This window comes from Neolamprologus multifasciatus, chromosome 9 (assembly GCF_963576455.1).
Source record: "Neolamprologus multifasciatus chromosome 9, fNeoMul1.2, whole genome shotgun sequence".
In the NCBI taxonomy this organism is placed as follows: domain Eukaryota; kingdom Metazoa; phylum Chordata; class Actinopteri; order Cichliformes; family Cichlidae; genus Neolamprologus; species Neolamprologus multifasciatus.
In genome coordinates this window covers 9,669,911-9,687,475 of record NC_140447.1, presented here as the reverse complement: position 1 = coordinate 9,687,475, position 17,565 = coordinate 9,669,911, and the positions used below count along the sequence as shown (strand labels likewise).

At 38.6% G+C, this 17,565-nt stretch overlaps 1 protein-coding gene and 1 non-coding gene across 2 annotated transcripts; one reads left to right on the top strand and one right to left on the bottom strand.

Annotated features, from left to right (window-relative positions):
• Positions 1–2,953: 2,953 nt before the first annotated feature.
• LOC146511003 (5S ribosomal RNA) lies at positions 2,954–3,072 on the bottom strand. Its single transcript, XR_014876274.1, has one exon. It is a non-coding gene; the product is annotated as a 5S ribosomal RNA (ribosomal RNA).
• A 3,385-nt stretch (positions 3,073–6,457) lies between these two features.
• Positions 6,458–15,869, top strand: LOC146511002 (uncharacterized). The gene is made up of 3 exons (XM_085172527.1): positions 6,458–8,357; positions 11,171–11,247; positions 11,515–15,869. Exons 1-3 carry the CDS (start codon positions 8,219–8,221, stop codon positions 11,785–11,787), a joined length of 489 nt encoding a protein of 162 aa, XP_085028653.1. The 5' UTR covers positions 6,458–8,218; the 3' UTR covers positions 11,788–15,869.
• Positions 15,870–17,565: the final 1,696 nt, after the last annotated feature.

Below are 17,565 nucleotides of genomic sequence, written 5' to 3'. Positions count from 1 at the left end.
GAGTTTCACTGTAAGCAGCAGTTATTCATTACAAAATGCAGTTTCTCTAACCAGGAGAATTATAGGTCTAAATATCACTTTGATTTATGTGAGGGGACTATAAGGTGTGGTGGTTTCATGTGCTGAGTTGCCTAATACACCATTAATCTCTCACATGTAGAAATGTGAAAACTAATATGCACTTGAGTATATAGTTTATATCATATAATGTTCTAGGATTGAAGCCAGAGAAGTTTGAAGGAAAAATCAGTGATCCATGTGCATTGTGCTGAAATAAGACAGGAGTTTATTTATAGCTGGTTAATCCTGGTGGTTATAGTTAGAAAACGTGTTTGCAGATTTCTTCTAATCTAACCCTGATTGTCTGCAAGCCTCTTATTTGTATCTAAACATCACGTGACCACCGACTGCTGATTAATTTTCACTCTCATGTAAGGATCATTAGAAAACTTTGATCTTTTTTTCATAAGGATTTTACTCCATATATCTGCATTACTGTTCCCCTCCCCATGTATTTTGTTCTGTATATTTTTCACACTTGCATGTTTTAGATCATTAAACATATTTTTAATATTAGACAGAAGAAAACAAACCTGTCTGGCCCTGTGTGAAGAAGCAGTTGCCCCCTAACCTAATAACTGGTTGTGCCACACGTGGCACGGCTAAAACTGCAATCAAACATTTGTGATAACTGGAAATGAGTGTTTCACATCCCTGGGGAGGAAATATATCTCACTTAATAAATGAAATTGTCAATTTAAAAACTGCATTTTTGTATTTACTCAGGATCTCTTTGTCTTATATTTAGTGTTTGATCTTAAATCTGTAAAAGTCAGGAAAAAACTAAGAAATCAGGAAGGGGGCAACTGCTTTTTCATAGTATGTCCGTTTATCGCTGAAACTAGTGGCTACAGCTGAACATGAGTCAAACTGGCTGGGTCATCTGTAAGACAGTGGCATAGATAGAGCATACCTGAAGCGATTCTTAGTGGAGAGCGCTGAACTTACATTTTTGAAAAGGAAATTGTGTTTTTAGGAGAGACAAACGAGTACAGGTCAGCATTAATACTTCACACATGGACAAAAAAGACATTCAAAGACAGTCTGAAAATGTTTAAGATATCAGTGAATATGGGTTATTGGCCAAACCAGTATGTATGTACATAAATGATCTTCGATATCCAGTTAGCCAAGAGGATGATCATCTCCAGACCTATTTTTTGTTTACAACACCGCACTCCACCTTGTACTTGTTTGCAAAGGTGTCAGGAGAAAGCAAATATAAAACGGAAACATGGCAGCACAGCTCAGGTTTGCAAAGCTGTATCTGAACAAACCTCAGGGCTTCTGGAACAACGTCCTTTGGACAGAGGATACAAAAGTGATGGCGACTGGCCATAACACAGAATCATGTTGGGTGAAATCCAAAAAAAGAATAATGGCACAAACACCTCATACAAGCACAGTGGTGGAGGGGTGATGATTTGGGCTTGTTATGCAGCCACATGACCTGGACGCTCCTCTGGAGTCTTGGCTGAAAATGGGTCACGCAACAGGACAATGATTCCAAGCAAAACTGCACAAATATGCCAGAAGGACTGAAAAAGCAAAGAATTAAGGTGTTGCAAGGGCCCAGTCAAAGTCCAGAACTCAACACCATTAAAATAATGCAAACTTTAGAGCGCTGCGTATAAACCGAGGCCAGCAAACCTCAATAAACTGAAGCAATGCTGTGAAGGAAAGTGGGCCAAAATTCCTGAATGATGTGAGAAACTGATAGTCATACAGAAAACAGTTGCTTTGAGTTATTGCTGCTGAAGGTGGTTCTTCAGCTTTGACACGTTACAAGGAAGGAACTCTAACTCTAACTTTGTGGCATCGCACCTAGAAACATTAAATGCATATTTACACATAGTTTAAATAGTGTAATCTTTCATATACAGTGGGCCCCTGTTTATTGCTGGAGTTACGTTCTAATAACTCGCGATAGGTGAAATACGCGAAGTAGCCAACTTTGTTTTTTTACAGTTATTATAGGTGTTGTAAGGCTGTAAAACACTACACACTTTATACACTTTTCTCAGACAGGCATGAACATTTTCACACTTTTCTCTCATGTTTAAACGCTCTCAAAGTTCAAACCTTCGTATAAAAATAAATCCCGTATTATAGAAGGAAACCAAAGATTAAACCCTGTTTTCAGGTCCAGAACATGGGAATAGAGCAGCTGCCAGAGAATTCAACATTAATGAATCAATGGTACGGACGTGGAGGAAGCAAGAAGAATGAGTTGAGTAAAGTTTGACTTATCTGACTGTTTTGATTCTACCTTCCTTTAGCACGTCCAGAAGTCCAACTATTTGTGCAATGGTTAGCATCTTCCTCTGCCTTTTGGGTGCTACCTCACTTTGACTTTGTTATGTTTGTTGGGGAGAAAACTTACAAACATACAGTGCAGCACTTCTGAGTCACACTGCCAGCGATCAAAGATTTATGTAAATTTGACAAGCTGAACACAGTCTGTACTGTACAGGACGCAGAACATAATGCGGCGTTTAAAAAAAAGCATGCAAAATTGCACAAAAAAAAAAATCCATGAAACAGTGAGGCCGCGAAAGGTGAACCGCGTTATAGCGAGGGACGACTGTACTGTAAAGGCATAATTTTGCCCCTGCTGACCTGCAGAGTGCATCTTCTAATCATTTTATTAATCCCTCTGTTCTGGTTTCAGTCCCACTTCCACCCTTTCAGTAACAACACTGACTTAAGTAAAGATATAAAGTATATTAGTTACCATCAGTGCCAGCTCTTTATGTGATGCCACTTTCGTTTGGGTTTTGACATTTCTACTCTCAGCTTTTGAGTTGTGATGTTGTATGTCTCCTTTTCCTAAGATAAGATAAGATAAAACTTTATTAATCCCTCGCGTGGGTTCCTCTGGAAAATTAGGTAAAGGTTACAGCACCTGGTATTCCCAGGCGGTTTCCCATCCAAGTACTGACCAGGCCCGACTCTGCTTAGCTTCCGAGATCAGACGAGATCGGGCGTGTTCAGGGTGGTATGGCCGTAAGCTGTGTTGATTCACAGTTTCAAATGGAGGATACAGACGCCAGCTCTCCTCCCATGTGTCTCAAGTGGGAAGTTCTTCTGAACGTTTTCAAGGAACCAGTTAAAAACCCTTCGGGGACTTTCCCCATGAACTGCTTTTTATAAGATTGGTTTTGTGGCAGATTTTAAGCTCAATAAAGATTTTTCTGGCCTACTGAGCCTTTTTAAAAACAAAAACAACAACATCTGACAGTGACAGAGGCCCTGAGTCTGGTTTTCATATCCTGGTGCATATAAAATTTTTCTTGGATGCTCTTAGTTGCACAGAACCATCTGGGTCATATTTTTCTTGACAGATTGAAATAAAGTAACGGCTTTTTTTAACGGCTTCTTAGGTTTCCATTAAAAGTCATCATTCATTGAATGCAAGTCATCTTAAATTTACTGTTTGGAAGCTGCCCCTGAAAACCTTAAGTCATTCTGACTGGGGCTTTTGTTCCTCGCAATATACTGCTGTTCATTTCTACATTTTATTTTTTTTTAAAAAAAGGGAAATAGGTGACGTGTTTTAATAAATGAGAATAAAAACTTTACTTCGGTTTAAATTTTAATTCCAATAAATGTATTCAGCTTGAAGCATATAAGCAGAAAATGAGCAGAGAAAAAGAAAGAAAAAATATCTGTATTTTCTCTTGTCTCTATTACAGACTGTGACTTTGCCTCTAAACAGAGAACGAGTGCACTCAGGGGTGGAACCCTAAAAATCGGTTGTATTGGCTCAACGTGGGGAAAAGAATCCCAAATTCTATTGTGGGCTTCAGTAGATTTTTTCCATGTGCAGGCTGTGATCAGCTGATCTGGGCTACTGCTGCTCTGAGGTTTACTCCTCTTTGAGGATTTACACAACGGCATTCAACAATGTAAGCAGGTGTTTTATGAGTTGTCCTGTTTATGCTCTCTTTATACTGAAGGGGGAATTCAGTAAATAAATCTAAGCATCATCAGCTTAACATTTAAATTCCTGTCTTTCTTATCTTTCTCCATCTCTGAGTGAAGTTAGCTCGCTTTCTTTTCTCTCCCTGTGAAAAACTAGCAACACACTGGGAGACAAACACACATTATTACTGAAAACTTCACTGCACTTGGAATTACCTTTTATTTAAAAAGCATTACCCCTCGGCCCTCTTTTGTAGCACTACCTACATGCTGAAACAAATACTCATGGGCATCTGCTCTCGTCCCGGTGTTGCTCCAGGGAAAAAACTGGCCCCACTTTAACCCCTGACAACATCACATGGTTTCACCTCTTTCATCTCTTTTTATGTGACATGCTCTGGTGATTAATACACGAGTAGGATTTCCTCTCATGTGTTATTGTTTAGCCTCAATTCGGCTTTAAGTTTGAATGTTCATAGTGACGTGAAATAATAATTCCTCTCAAATAGGCTAAAGCAAAAGTATTGAGGCCGTTTTGAAAATGTAAGGAGTGGAAAGTACAGATATTTGTTTAAAGTTAGGCGTGAAAGTTAAACGTTTCAGAAAAAAAACAACTCAAGTAAAGATACCTGAAAATTCTACTTAAGTAAAGTGAAAAAGTACTATTACTTCGTTACATCCCACCTCTGATGGTGTTGAATAGTGGAACAAAATCGACTTCTCTGCCTCCGTGATTCATCAGTTTTAACTAGATCCCAACACCACTGGCTGAAACCACAGAGCTTCCTCCATGTTTTACAAATGGTTGTAGACACTCGCCACAACTTCTGACCTCCTCTTTTCATACGACAATTTTTTGAACCAGAAATGTTTCATTGGGATTCATTACTCCATCAGACCTGTTGCCACCGATTTTCAGTCCAGTTCTTGTGTACCTTGACGTACCACAGCTAGTAACAAAATGCCTAAAGACACAATTTAAAATCATTGTCATTTGCTAAGTTGAGCTGTTATTTTTAGACACAGCATTGGTTCATACACTAAGTGCCTTTTTATGCTTGAACAATTCATGAGTCAGTGTTAAATGGCTTACAAATAATAACATCAAGAACCTGTACCTGACCATTGTCAGAGGCAAATGATCGGGTACAAGGACTGAACTGAAAATGAGTGAAAGAGCAGCCAAAAAGCCAAAGAAAAAAAAAACTGAAACAGTTCCAGAAACCCTGGAGGAAGAAGAGAATAGTGATGGGTCGTTCGCGAACGAAATGGCTCTTAGAGCCGGTTCTTTGACGTGAACGACGCGAGCCGGCTCCTTATCGCGAGCCGTCACGTGGGTTTTTTTTTTCTTTCTCTCACCCTCTCTCTCGCACTTTTTTCCGCTTCACTCCACACGCGAGCCTTGTGCTTTACGCTGGGAAGAGGGAGGAGGGGCGGTAGTTACACTCAGTTGCACAGGAACAGAGACAGAGGGAGAGAGAGAGAGAAAGAGAGCCAGGGACAACAACGTCACATTAGAAAGGTATAGTAATCATCCACAACTATTTTCGGTTGCAGATGATGAAGGATTCAGAAAGTTTATTCATGCGGGCCCATATGACAGAGAATATGCATGTTCTTTTTGTTTTCATATTTTAATTTATATTTAATTGTGTTGTGGTTTGCAGTGTTTTGTGTTGTTTCACTTTAAATTTGTAAAAGGAAAAAGCTGAAAATTTAAATAGTTAAAATTTGAAATGTGAATAGTTGATTTTTGTATTATATGATTTATTTATTACATTTTATGTGGAGTGAATAAATAAAAGTATATTTACGGTGGCCCCTCGAGACAAAGCACATACAAACTTCAAATCACGTACAAACTCCGAAGCACGTAAAGACACGTACAAACTCCGAAGCACGTAAAAACTCCGAAGCACGTAAAAACTCAAAACACGTACAAAAGACAACAGAAGTTCTCCAGGATGCTAGGGCGCAGTGTTGAGCTTTTGTTACCTAGTGGCTACACAAGCCAGCAAGTACCAACAACCAGATCTGGTTTGTGGTAGTAACAGGTAAATTAACTTTTTTTTTTTAATTATTTGAATATATATGAGTGCCTGTGTATAAATACACAAACAATACACGCATGCTTTCAATTGTGTAATTTAAGTGATCTAGTAGCTCTGCTTTGGAAGTTCAGTTCATGCTAGAAATGTGTTTTGGAGTTTGTATGTGTTTTGTCTCTAGGGGCCACCGCATATATTTATATATAAACATATATAAATAAAACCACTTTTTTTACGTTAGTAATTCCTTTTGTGCATAATTTTATATTATTGTTAATAATAAATTAATTAAAGCAACAAAACAACCTGAAGAGCCGGTTCGGAGCCGAAAGAGCCGGCTCTTTTTAGTGAGCCGAACCGAAAGAGCCGGATCTCTAAAAAGAGCCGGATCTCTAAAAAGAGCCGGAAATCCCATCACTAGAAGAGAATACCAGGAAAAACAATACAGAGAAATGAGGGGTATCTTAAGAACTGCACAGTCCTGTCAATCATCTTGCATAAGAGTCAAGAATTATCTGCTTAAGCAACTCCAAAAGAGACAAAATGTCATGGAAACTCAAAATATTTAGGTAAGTATGTTTTTTTAAAGATCTGCTTGATTTGTTTATTTCTTTGAACTCTTGAGCTCATAATGTGCTCAAGTTGAAATATCTTTGCTCGCTATAAAACTCGGCACAAACTGTAACAGAACTGTGAGCATCGATTACCTATTAGAAAATAATCAGTTGCAGGATCTCCCCACAGACCTTTCAGAGCTCGGAGACCACGGTTTTTAGGGGGAGGGGTTGGCGATTGAATGGATTTTAAGCAACAATAGAGTCTCTCTGATAATAAAACGCTTTATCCAACTCATTATTCACCAAGTCAAAGATTTTATTGTGGCTGTATTAACATGTGGATGCCAGATGAAGCTCTTATTATGTACATGAGACTGAAAATGTAGCTCTTGTGTCTTATAAATGTATCCATGGGTTTAACGCTTTCTTTATAACCAGGGGGCACACAGGGAGTATAAGTCACAAAGTACAGCTAAATATATATTTTGATAAAGTCCTGACCAAGAATCCCCACCAAGCAGACAAACACATATCTACTGCAGCTATATAAGAGTGCAATGTGGAGCTTAAGGCCAAGCTGCTGCCTTTCATTTCTGACTCGCTTTGTCAGCATGGAAAGGAGATATTGTTACATGTCCTTTAAATCCGCTGTCAATCATTTTAAACACGTTTCAGATTAAAAGCTTCTTTGATATTATGACTTAACTTTCTTCCTTCGTGAAGCGTTGTTGTATAATAATTGAATGTCACGTATAGTGTCAGATTGCAGGTTTCCGTCGTGTGTGCTTTCTTCAACCTACAAAAAGCAAGGTTCGCTGAGGAAGTTTGAACTTTTTATTTATACTAAAAGCTTCATTTAATGTGCTGCCTTCACTGCATTCATCCAGCTCATTGTATCACTTTCAAAATGCAAACACAAGTTCTGTCATATCCTGTAAATGAAATCTAAACATTTTGACTTGAGCTACAGTTAATAAAACTTAACTAAAGTGATAAAAACTTCAAATTCCACCCATGAACATATCACCATGTTAAATTTATATCCTCGTTCATGTCTCAAGGCTTCAGGGGAAGGCAACAGGAATACAATTAGATAAATTCCACATGGACAAAATTATCACATAAAAACATCCGTCACACTTGCCAGTCTGTGTTCTGTCTCACAGCTTAATCATGTTCTCTAAATTCAGCTCTTGGACTTCAAATAACATCTAAATAAAGACACACTAGTAACTTCTTTCAGATTATTAAGAACAACATTTCATCCTGTTACATGTGCATGAATAAATCTACTCTCTTTATGTTGTGAAGTGGCTAATAAATATTGTTTTCTATTTGCGTAAGAGCCGTTATCTTATTTTATTTTTTATAAAGGCAGAATAAATCTATTTGTTTAAAGTGAATAAAAGGACCCCGTCGGTCACTGTGGTTTTGAAGGCGCTGAGACAAAGTGGGGTGTGTACCATGCGTGTGTGAGCCTGCCTCTTTAATATATTAAAGTTGGAGAGGAGTGAGAAGCGGACACAGAGAACAGGCCAGCTAAGTAACGGGTTGGGTTTGAAGGCTTCAGCTGGCATCGCAACACAAGGAAGGCCTTTCCCGTCCGGGGTCCTGTGTGTCAAGAGGCAGATGAAGCTTAGAGTCGGGATGAAGCTGGCACTGCTGTGTCTGTGCATTGTGCAGCTGGCCTTCGGAAGTCGTCAAACCAACGATCGTGAAGCCGCTGCCCGCGGGGATGTGCCGCTGAGGAAGGCCTCTCGCGGCACAGGTGAGTGCGTGGGATAACACTTTATAGTTTACCACGAGGTCGCTGCTGGTTTACAAACCAGCAGAAACAGCAGACTGTGATAATGGCTGGACCTCATTAAAGTAATAAAACCGATAACTTCGTTTTTGGCTCTTATAAAAATTAAAAAATAATAACACAAAATAAAATAAAATTTCTTTATTTAAAAAGAATTGCACAAGTCTGCTGTACAGGGTGAGGGACAAAAAGTATAGTAGGACTGACGTAATACCACCTTAAGTGGCCACCTTTATATCACACTGCTGTTGTTTAAAGGTGCGATTAAACAGTCTCAGAGTAAAGCTGGGGACGGTTTAAATGTGATTGTCAGGATGAATTGATAAGAAAAAAAAATGGCGTTGCTGAAATTAACCTGCAGTCTCACATAATGTGAGGATTAGTGTGAGTCCTGGGAGTGCTTAGAGGATATGGGACAGCTGCTGGGTTCGTTTTGATGTCACATTTGTGACATAAATGTGTTACAAATGGTGGTGAGACACCAAGTTTCATGAACAGAACAGAACATTTGTGTCTTTCTATCTTTTTGGGTTTGTTCATCCCTGAAGTCAAAACAGCCTTTATTAAAGTAGAGGTGGGAAATTAATTTTCCCAGTGGCCCACGTGAGAAACCGGGGCCTTTATAAACTTATAAAGAGATAAAAATAATAATAATAATAATATTGAGCAAAACTGAGTTCAGCTGATTGATGTGGCCCTCCAGATACCGAAAAATTCTACTTGAGTACAGAAGTATGTGTACTTCGTTACCTCCCGCCTCTGATGGTATTGCACAGTGGAACAAAATCTGATAGTACTTTCATTTGATTCCCCATTGGGAAAATAAATTGCCCGTGCCTGTTTTAAAGGCTGTAAAAAGCATTCACTTTATACGTGTCTTGATCTCCGAGCCATTATCCTCTGTAAACGACACCTTGGTATATGAAATGGCACTGAATACGTTATTCTACACACAGTGCGATCAAACTTTTACCCACCACCACTTCTGTGCTGTATTTCCACGCACCCCAAAGCTGACTGTAAAAATTCAATTGTCTGCACATAGTTAAAGCAGCAAAGCGCACGACAAGCATATTTAGCCCAGTAGCAGTGGGGACGTGTCACTTTCTGATATATCACTTAGGTCAGATTTACAAGTGTTTAAAGTTAGAGTATTTGAGTTCGCTATCTTTTTATTGTGACTGATTTATGTGCAAGATTTACTGCTGTGTAATTTTAGCAAAGTTAGACAAGTCTTACTGTTAACTGCAGAAGTGCGCTCTGCTAGGATTACAGTCGGGGATCAAAGCACCACCAAACGTTTTCCACTTAAAGAGTTTAAAGGGTGACCATAAAACGTCAGGCATCTCCCATGATTCATCAGCACAACATGAGCCGCAGAGGAGGAGGCCCAATGCTCCTCGTAGCGCTTAACGGTACAGCTGGCATCACCTATGAAAGCGTATATCAACCTGACAACACTTTATGGGAGTCTTCAATAATAATAACAATAATATTAATCTTATTTGCGCAATTTCCTGCTGATTGGTAAAGTTTTAATATCAAGTGGTTAAAGCATTTTGTTTGGGGGGGGGGGGTATACATTTTATATCCGTGTTATTATTCATGTTATTAAAACATAAATCAGGATTTCACATAAGAAGGGGAAGACACGCGGCAGTAAAAGCTCCGGGCACCTCTATCACCTGTCAAGAACTGACAGCTTGTGGGCGAATAAATCACTTTGTCAGTCTCAGAGTTTCCTGCTAAGCAGGGTGTGAGGTTGCTGCGGCTGCTTATCTATAGAGATCCGCCGGTGTCTAGGCAAATCTTGTCTCATCTATTTGAGGAGTGATTTATTACTGCCATAAAATTATACGAGCTGCAAATTGAGAGTTGACCTGTCTCTATAGCAGTATACATTCATGTACTGTCATATACCCCTGGTGTGAACCGTTTTACATTTTTTCAGCAGTCTCAGATATGTGACCTCGGGCCTATGTCACTAAATGTTTTCAGTTACAGTTTTAGAGGAATTTATGGGCCTGCCTGCTCAGCTCTTGGGTATCCAGATATCTTGTGCATGTGTGTCTAATTAAATAAATCGAAGATGATTTGCAGCTCTTTAGTGGGAAAAAGATTTAGACGTCTAACTTAGAGGATCACATTGAGGCCCTCTGGTGGCCAAAGAGGTGACAAATTACATGGATTAAAACAAATTTACAGAATTTTTTTTATCTCATATGATATTAATAAAACCAGATTTATTTTCTATGTTGACATATTAGGTGCCCTAATCCTCATCTGTAGCTTTGCCCTTAATAAGTTATAGAAGAGAACAGTAACTTTGCTGCACCAGTGCTTCATGACTTAAACAAATTATTATAAAAATGCACTTTGTGTGACATGAAACAAACTCTAGAAGTTGTACTTTCATTTATGTGCGTACATTTTGATTCTATTGTATTATTTTACTCTTTTCTGAACAAAAAAACTTGCCTTTTTCCTGATTCAGAACTTTAAAAAATCAGCAATTTAAAGAAATGTTTGTTGATCAGAGTTCATCATCAAGTCAGTTAAACTTTGGGGATATTGATGTGTTGAGTAAAGTAGCAGAGGGGCATTGTTCATCAGTGTTTGCTGATTTGGTGTTAAGGAAATTAACAACAGGTGCACTACAGGGGCAAAAATGAGACAACCCTCAAAACAGGAAAGTAAAGAGAAGGTTTGAAAAGCATGGGGTCACAATATGTGTTGATCTTCTTAAGTAAGAAAATAGTTTGATGTTGTTTCAACAGGGTCTACGAAGGAAATCAGGGTGAGGCCACTGTTTGCCAGGAGAGGACATTATGAACGACAGAGGATTCTTGTGCCAGTAAGTTCAAGATCTGTGCTGTTAATCTGTAAGTCTAACAAAACATATACATGTTTGGGGGCCTGTATGTTCATGTTTTAGTCATACATGATTTCAGTCAGTCAGTCCTTAAAATGGTCAAACATGTTTAGCATTTACTGTGTGCTGTGGGTACCCACAGTCAAAGCTTTCAGTCTTTGGAGGCAGTATTACTAAAAGGATCCAGAAGAGTCAGATGGCTTTTCTGATGCTCTCGCCATCTGTTTTGTTTTTCTCCCCACCTCACAGAAGCCCAGAGGCGCTCCTGCTGCTCAAAATGAGATTTGTCCTCCTGCTAAAGTGAGGCCAAATGCTGTGAAGATCAAATGCTCCCAGCTCGCTCAAAGCTGTTTGCCTCAGGCCGGTTGCTGTGACTCGTGTGCAACGTGCCACTGCCGCTTCTTCAATGTCATCTGCTTCTGTCGCAAGATAAAATCGCAATCTGAGAAAAACAGACAAAAGGAAACACCCCATCACATCGCATCAGAGACGAAAAGTCCAACACACGCTACAGGCCATTGACCAGAAATCCTATCCACCCTGCTACAGTGGTATCACACCAACCACTTCAATAGTGATAAAATGACAGGCACATGTCACAGTGCCAGCATCTTGAGTCAGGAAACAGATTTACTACAGTCTACATGACTTTGATACCTTGTATGAAAGGCAGCTGCTTCAACAAATTATTCATCCTAAACATTTATGTTAATGTGAATTTCTACAAATAACCTATAATGCATATTATTTTGTTTGTAATATTAATTACATTGTTGTTGCATTTTACCTTTAAAAACAGTGCCTGGTGAATGTATACATGTGTTATTGTTGGTGCCGTTTTTTTGGTAATATTAATACAAATATTACGTTCACAGAATTGCATGAGAAAGCTTTATCTTATTACTTATTGACTATTCATTTTTTAATCAAGTTTTCACAGTAATCAGGGAGTTGTTTAACAACAAGGTTACAGCAGAAACTGAGAAAATGTTTTTACAACCTTCTGTTGTCCAATTTTGGTGGCGAAAACCTAACATAGGACATGTAAGAAAGCTGTCCTTCAAAATAAAACAGGAAGTAATCAAAGGAGACTCATACAGGAATGAATACTAACAGATTTTCAATCACAAAAAACTCTGAAACAATAAAACCACACAAAAAAATAACTAATGCTCAAATATATTAACTAAGAATAAAAAATAAGAAAACTAAGCCTCACACAACAACACTGCTGTGATAGTTATCCTAAATTTCTGTCATATCCTGAATTTGCTTTTTCTACAAATTTTCATTTTTATGTTTTTTTTTTTTATTTTTTATTTTGCAGTCAGCCACGGCTTATACACCTAGAACAGGATTCAGCGATATGCGTTCGGTTTAGGAATCCAGCAACCAGACCAGACAGACAGGCCGAAGTAGCTATTTAGCTACTATAGCTATTTATAGGCATATTAGAACAATGTTTGTAGCCCAGTTAAACAAATACTACATCCCTGCTACAGAGGAGGGAGGAGCAGTTGGTAGCTTTCTGAAGCAGATGCACGGCCATGCAGTACTCTTCTTCCAAACCAGCTAACTGTATTGCCAAAGTTTGTTTGTCATGTTAGTGTCCTGCTGCTCAATGTACTCAAAGGAGAACCCGTCATTAGATCATTAACAGCAGGAAAAGCAAAAACATGAATGTTTCACACAATAAGAGCAGGAAAAATGATATTAACAGCAGCTTTCTGTAGGCATGTGGTCATTAGAATCAATAATTGCTCAGCAATTTCCCTTTCATGAAGGGAGATCACTGCATCATGGGGAGTTATGGGAGACAACTCCCCATGATGCAGTGCAACATAAGTTGGACTGTGTGGGTGAGTTGAAGGGACAGGAAGCAATTGCAGATAGGCAATATGTTTATAATATACAATTGTTGTGGGTAACTATGCCTTTAGGAGCAAGGAGATAATATTTAACCCCAGAGCAACTCAAGCTGATGGATGAGGCACAAAGTGATCAGTATTGGTTATTTACAGAATTCCTGGCTGGTCTCTTGATCAGCTGAATTTGATGAGCTGAAGTAACTTGTGGTCTTGTTCATGGGCAGGGGGCGAGTGATGCAGGAGATTGACAGACAGGCTGGAATAGCATCTGATGTAATCTCGCTGCTCTATCGGTCTGTTGTGATAAAGAAAGAGCTGAGCGTTAATGCAAAGCTGTCAAATTACTAAACAATGCATACCCTCAACTATAGCCACAAACTACAGATACTACCAGAAAGAATATAATCTTGGATACAATGTACAGAAATGAACTTCCTTTGAAGGGTATCTCGTTCACGGTTAGAGAGAGGACAAAGATTTTGGTTAATTGTGAGGGGCTCAGAGCTGCTGTACCTCCACATTTCAAAGAGCCTGTTGATGTGGTTCAGATATCAGACCAGGATGTCTGGACTATCTATATACTATACACTGGAGGGATTATGTGTCTCCCTCAAGAAGAGGTGTAGATGGTGGCTAGGGGGAGGGTCTGGGTATCTGTGCTTAGACTGCTGTCCCTGTGACCAAGATCCAGAGAAGTAACAGAGGATGAAGATGGATGGATGGATGGATGATATCTGATATCCCGTCAAAAATCTGCTGGCAATGGTTTAAAGCTGATGTCCACAAATTGAATCAGGAAGAATTCAAGCATCATTTTCAGACTGTTCACTGCTAGAACAGCTATCTTGAACAATTAAACATCGCTGGAATAACTGACTACTCACAGTCACAATATCAAACATCTACATAGTTTTTATTGGATTCTATAGTTTAAATGAGAGAGCCTTTTCAGGTTGCCGTGTCATATTGTGCAAACTGGCCTTTATGTCAATGACCACAGTCTTTAAAATTGTTTTGTTACCCTCTCTTGTCTTTTAAAAGACACATGAAAAGTGAGTCTTCTTTTAATAAATTCCACGTGTATTGTATAGCTTTTTTGATGGATTACAGTAGGTGATTAAGCAGTAACATAGAGCAAGTGGATTCAGACAATTCTGATGTTCATGTGTAAAATCAAGAGTTTGAAAACACTTTATCTGAAGTTGCCTGCCTCAGTAAATCCCATCCAAAAGACTCAGAATTTGTTTTCACGAAGGTAATTCTCCTTAAACAAGTATCTTTTTTTTTCATCTGGCATGAGTTTTAGATAAAAGAGACCCCCAACATCAGTCTCTGACCTCATAAATGCACGATTTTAAATGATGCTTTCATGTATTTATCTAAAAAAAATGTTATCCACACCTATCAGTAAGTAAAAGTAAGTAAAATGTATTTATATAGCGCTTTTCGTAGATAAAAATCACAAAGTGCTTTACAACAAAGAAAATGAAAAAGACTGACCTGGCAGATATATATCCCATAGAATATCCAGGGGTTTTTTTACCTTGAGAAACTCTTGGGTTACCTTTGCAGTATGCTTTGCATCGTTATCCATTTGCACTGCATAGTTATATCCAGTCAATATTTTTTGCAGTAATGGGCTGAATCTGAGTAGAGAATATAGTCCTATGCACTTCACAATTAACCCTGCTACAAACAGCAGCATTCACATTATCAATAGAAACACAGTTCCACTGCCATAAATGCCCATGCCATAAGTTCACCAGATGATATGAAAGTTAATGTGGTATGCTGCAGATCATGAGTTGTTTCCCTCTGTCTCTATGCTTTGCTCCTCCTGCCATTCTGCTACAAGTTAAGCTGTTTTTCTTCTTGTCAATAAAAAATTGTACTTAGTAGTCAGTATAATCTTTTAATAATATAAGTTTACATATGGTAGTGATAGGATGTGTGATCCTTAATAGTCTGAAAATGCTTTGTGTGCATTCCAGGGTGCCCCCGGAGCATGGGAAAGGTCATACCCTCTTTTCTTGTTTTACGGTAGGATAAACGTAGCTATGTCAGTTTTAGTCTAAGTGCCTTTTTTACATTTAGATGAACTGTTGGACTTTCCAGACCAGCAGGTTTAGGGAAGTCGTTTATGGGGTCACACTCTGACACACACACATACATATACACCTCCACATTCCAATGTAAGGAACAAACACCCACTGATGTATAAAATAAAGACTAGGGCAGTCTCAGAGCTGCGAGTCCCTGAGCCCTCACTCTCGTGCGAGAGCTCAGAGCTGCCCTTGCTAAGTAACAAGTAAAACTGTGTGTTTCTCCTCTCTGATTCTCAGCTGAAGAAGTTTTTTTTCTTACAAAGGTCAAACTGTCCTTCTTGAGTGTAACCAGGCGTTTGCACTTTGTGATAAATCCTATACATATCTCCAATCATGAAATATCCTCTTGGTTGTAGATCAAGTTTTCTTAGATTGCTTAGCTTACCCTGTCAAGTTCACATGGGTTCACCTTTTCTGGAACTGCATATTTTGTTGTCTGTTGGAAATAAGTGCAGTGGCATGCATCCAGGAACATTTCCATGTACTGAGGAATTATTTATTTCATTATTTTTGTGAGCCCAGTATAACAATGCAGTTGTGAGGACAAAAAAGGTTTAGAGAATGGTTGTCAAACATATGGCTCCTGTTGTAAAATTAACTGTCTTTCACAGTGTGATGATGTCAAAAACAATTTCTAGATCCCAACAATTTGTTAGAAACATAAAGTTGTTAAAACACTTTTTTTTCTTTCTTTTTTTTTGCCAAACTATTACTCGTGTGAAGTTTCTGTGCCTTTGTGGCACCGCTGTGCTCTTTCAGTGATAATGTGTGTAATGACAGTAGACTGACTAAATGCATTAAAAATTTTACATTAATCAAATTTTAAGAGTGTAAAACTTTTTTTAAAAGACTTCACTTTTTATTAACAGTTGTGTAAATGTATGATTCATTCAAGTTTTAAGACTGCAGTTGTTCTTGTTTACACTAAAAGTCATTTTTTAAACAGGTTAGACAGTGATTTTACTCACTGAGCCAGTTGACACCGATCGTGGCTCAAGAGTTGGGAGTTCGCCTTGTAATCGGAAGGTTGCCGGTTCGAGCTCGGACAGTCTCGGTCGTTGTGTCCTTGGGTAAGACACTTCACCTACCGCCTACTGGTTGGCAGGATATGGCAGCCTCGCTTCTGTCAGTCTGCCCCAGGGCAGCTGTGGCTACAACTGTAGCTTGCCTCCACTAGTGTGTGTGTGTGTGTGAATGGGTGGATGAATGGGTGTGTAAAGCGCTTTGGGGTCCCTAGGGGGGCACTAGTAAAAGCGCTATACAAATACAGGCCATTTACCATTTACCTGCAAATAATTCATGCAAGGTTACAGAGTTTTCTGTGGCCTGATCTCTGGCCTCTAGCTCACCAACAAATTAGGGTCATAAATGTAGTAACCCTGGAAGGTTTTGGACCTGTCATTGTAATAAGTCTCCATTATTTTTGCAGACTGAGATGAGCTGTTTGCTTGAGAGATGGGTGTGTGATGATGACAGCTCTGATGATTCTCAGTCAATCATAACATCATTTATTCAGTTTAAATGTCATCCACACCAGGAGTCCAGCATGCACCATACCAGGACCACACAATTCAATAACAGTGTCATCAATTACATCTGCACTCTTCCTGGAATTACACCCATCTGCCTGCCACAGAACCGCAGTTTTTATCTCAGGAATATTTGTTAGTTAGTCGATCATTTTAAGCTCAAAAGCATCCCCTTGACTCAAATGTTATTCTAAATTAGGAAATAGATAATTAGGATTTTTACTTCCATGTGCCTACTAACAAAAAACAGTACAGACTGAGGTTTGTTATAATAGTTGATGAATAATACTGGGCGAACACCAACACAATATTATCTTTAATAATAAATCTGAAAACTGATGAAAGTTGTTTGGCAAAAAAAAACACCCCTTCCAGTTCATGTCCTCCAAATACTTCCTTAAAAAAGAAATTGTAAAAACTTAAACATTGAGACGTATTTTTTAATTCAAACTTTTATTTTTAGCCAAATGAAGAATCTTTTTTCCAAAAGTAACTTCACCACTAATTTAGGTCCTGTATCTTTATTTTAATTCATGTCTACGTTTTGGAGTTCAAGGCTTTCAAAACTTCCTTTTAACATCATTTTAAAGACAGCCTTGCTTTAATTTGCTTTAAAATGTTAATATTGACTACATTATTTGACATTATTTGTGCAAATTAACAGTTGTAATCTTTGGTATAGACAAAGGGCAACAGATCTGAGAAGACCTGTTATTAAGTGTATTAAGCAGGGTGCTGAGATCTGTCGTCGTTTTAGGTTTGGGCAGCTTGGAGTCGATTCTGCATCATATCAAAAGG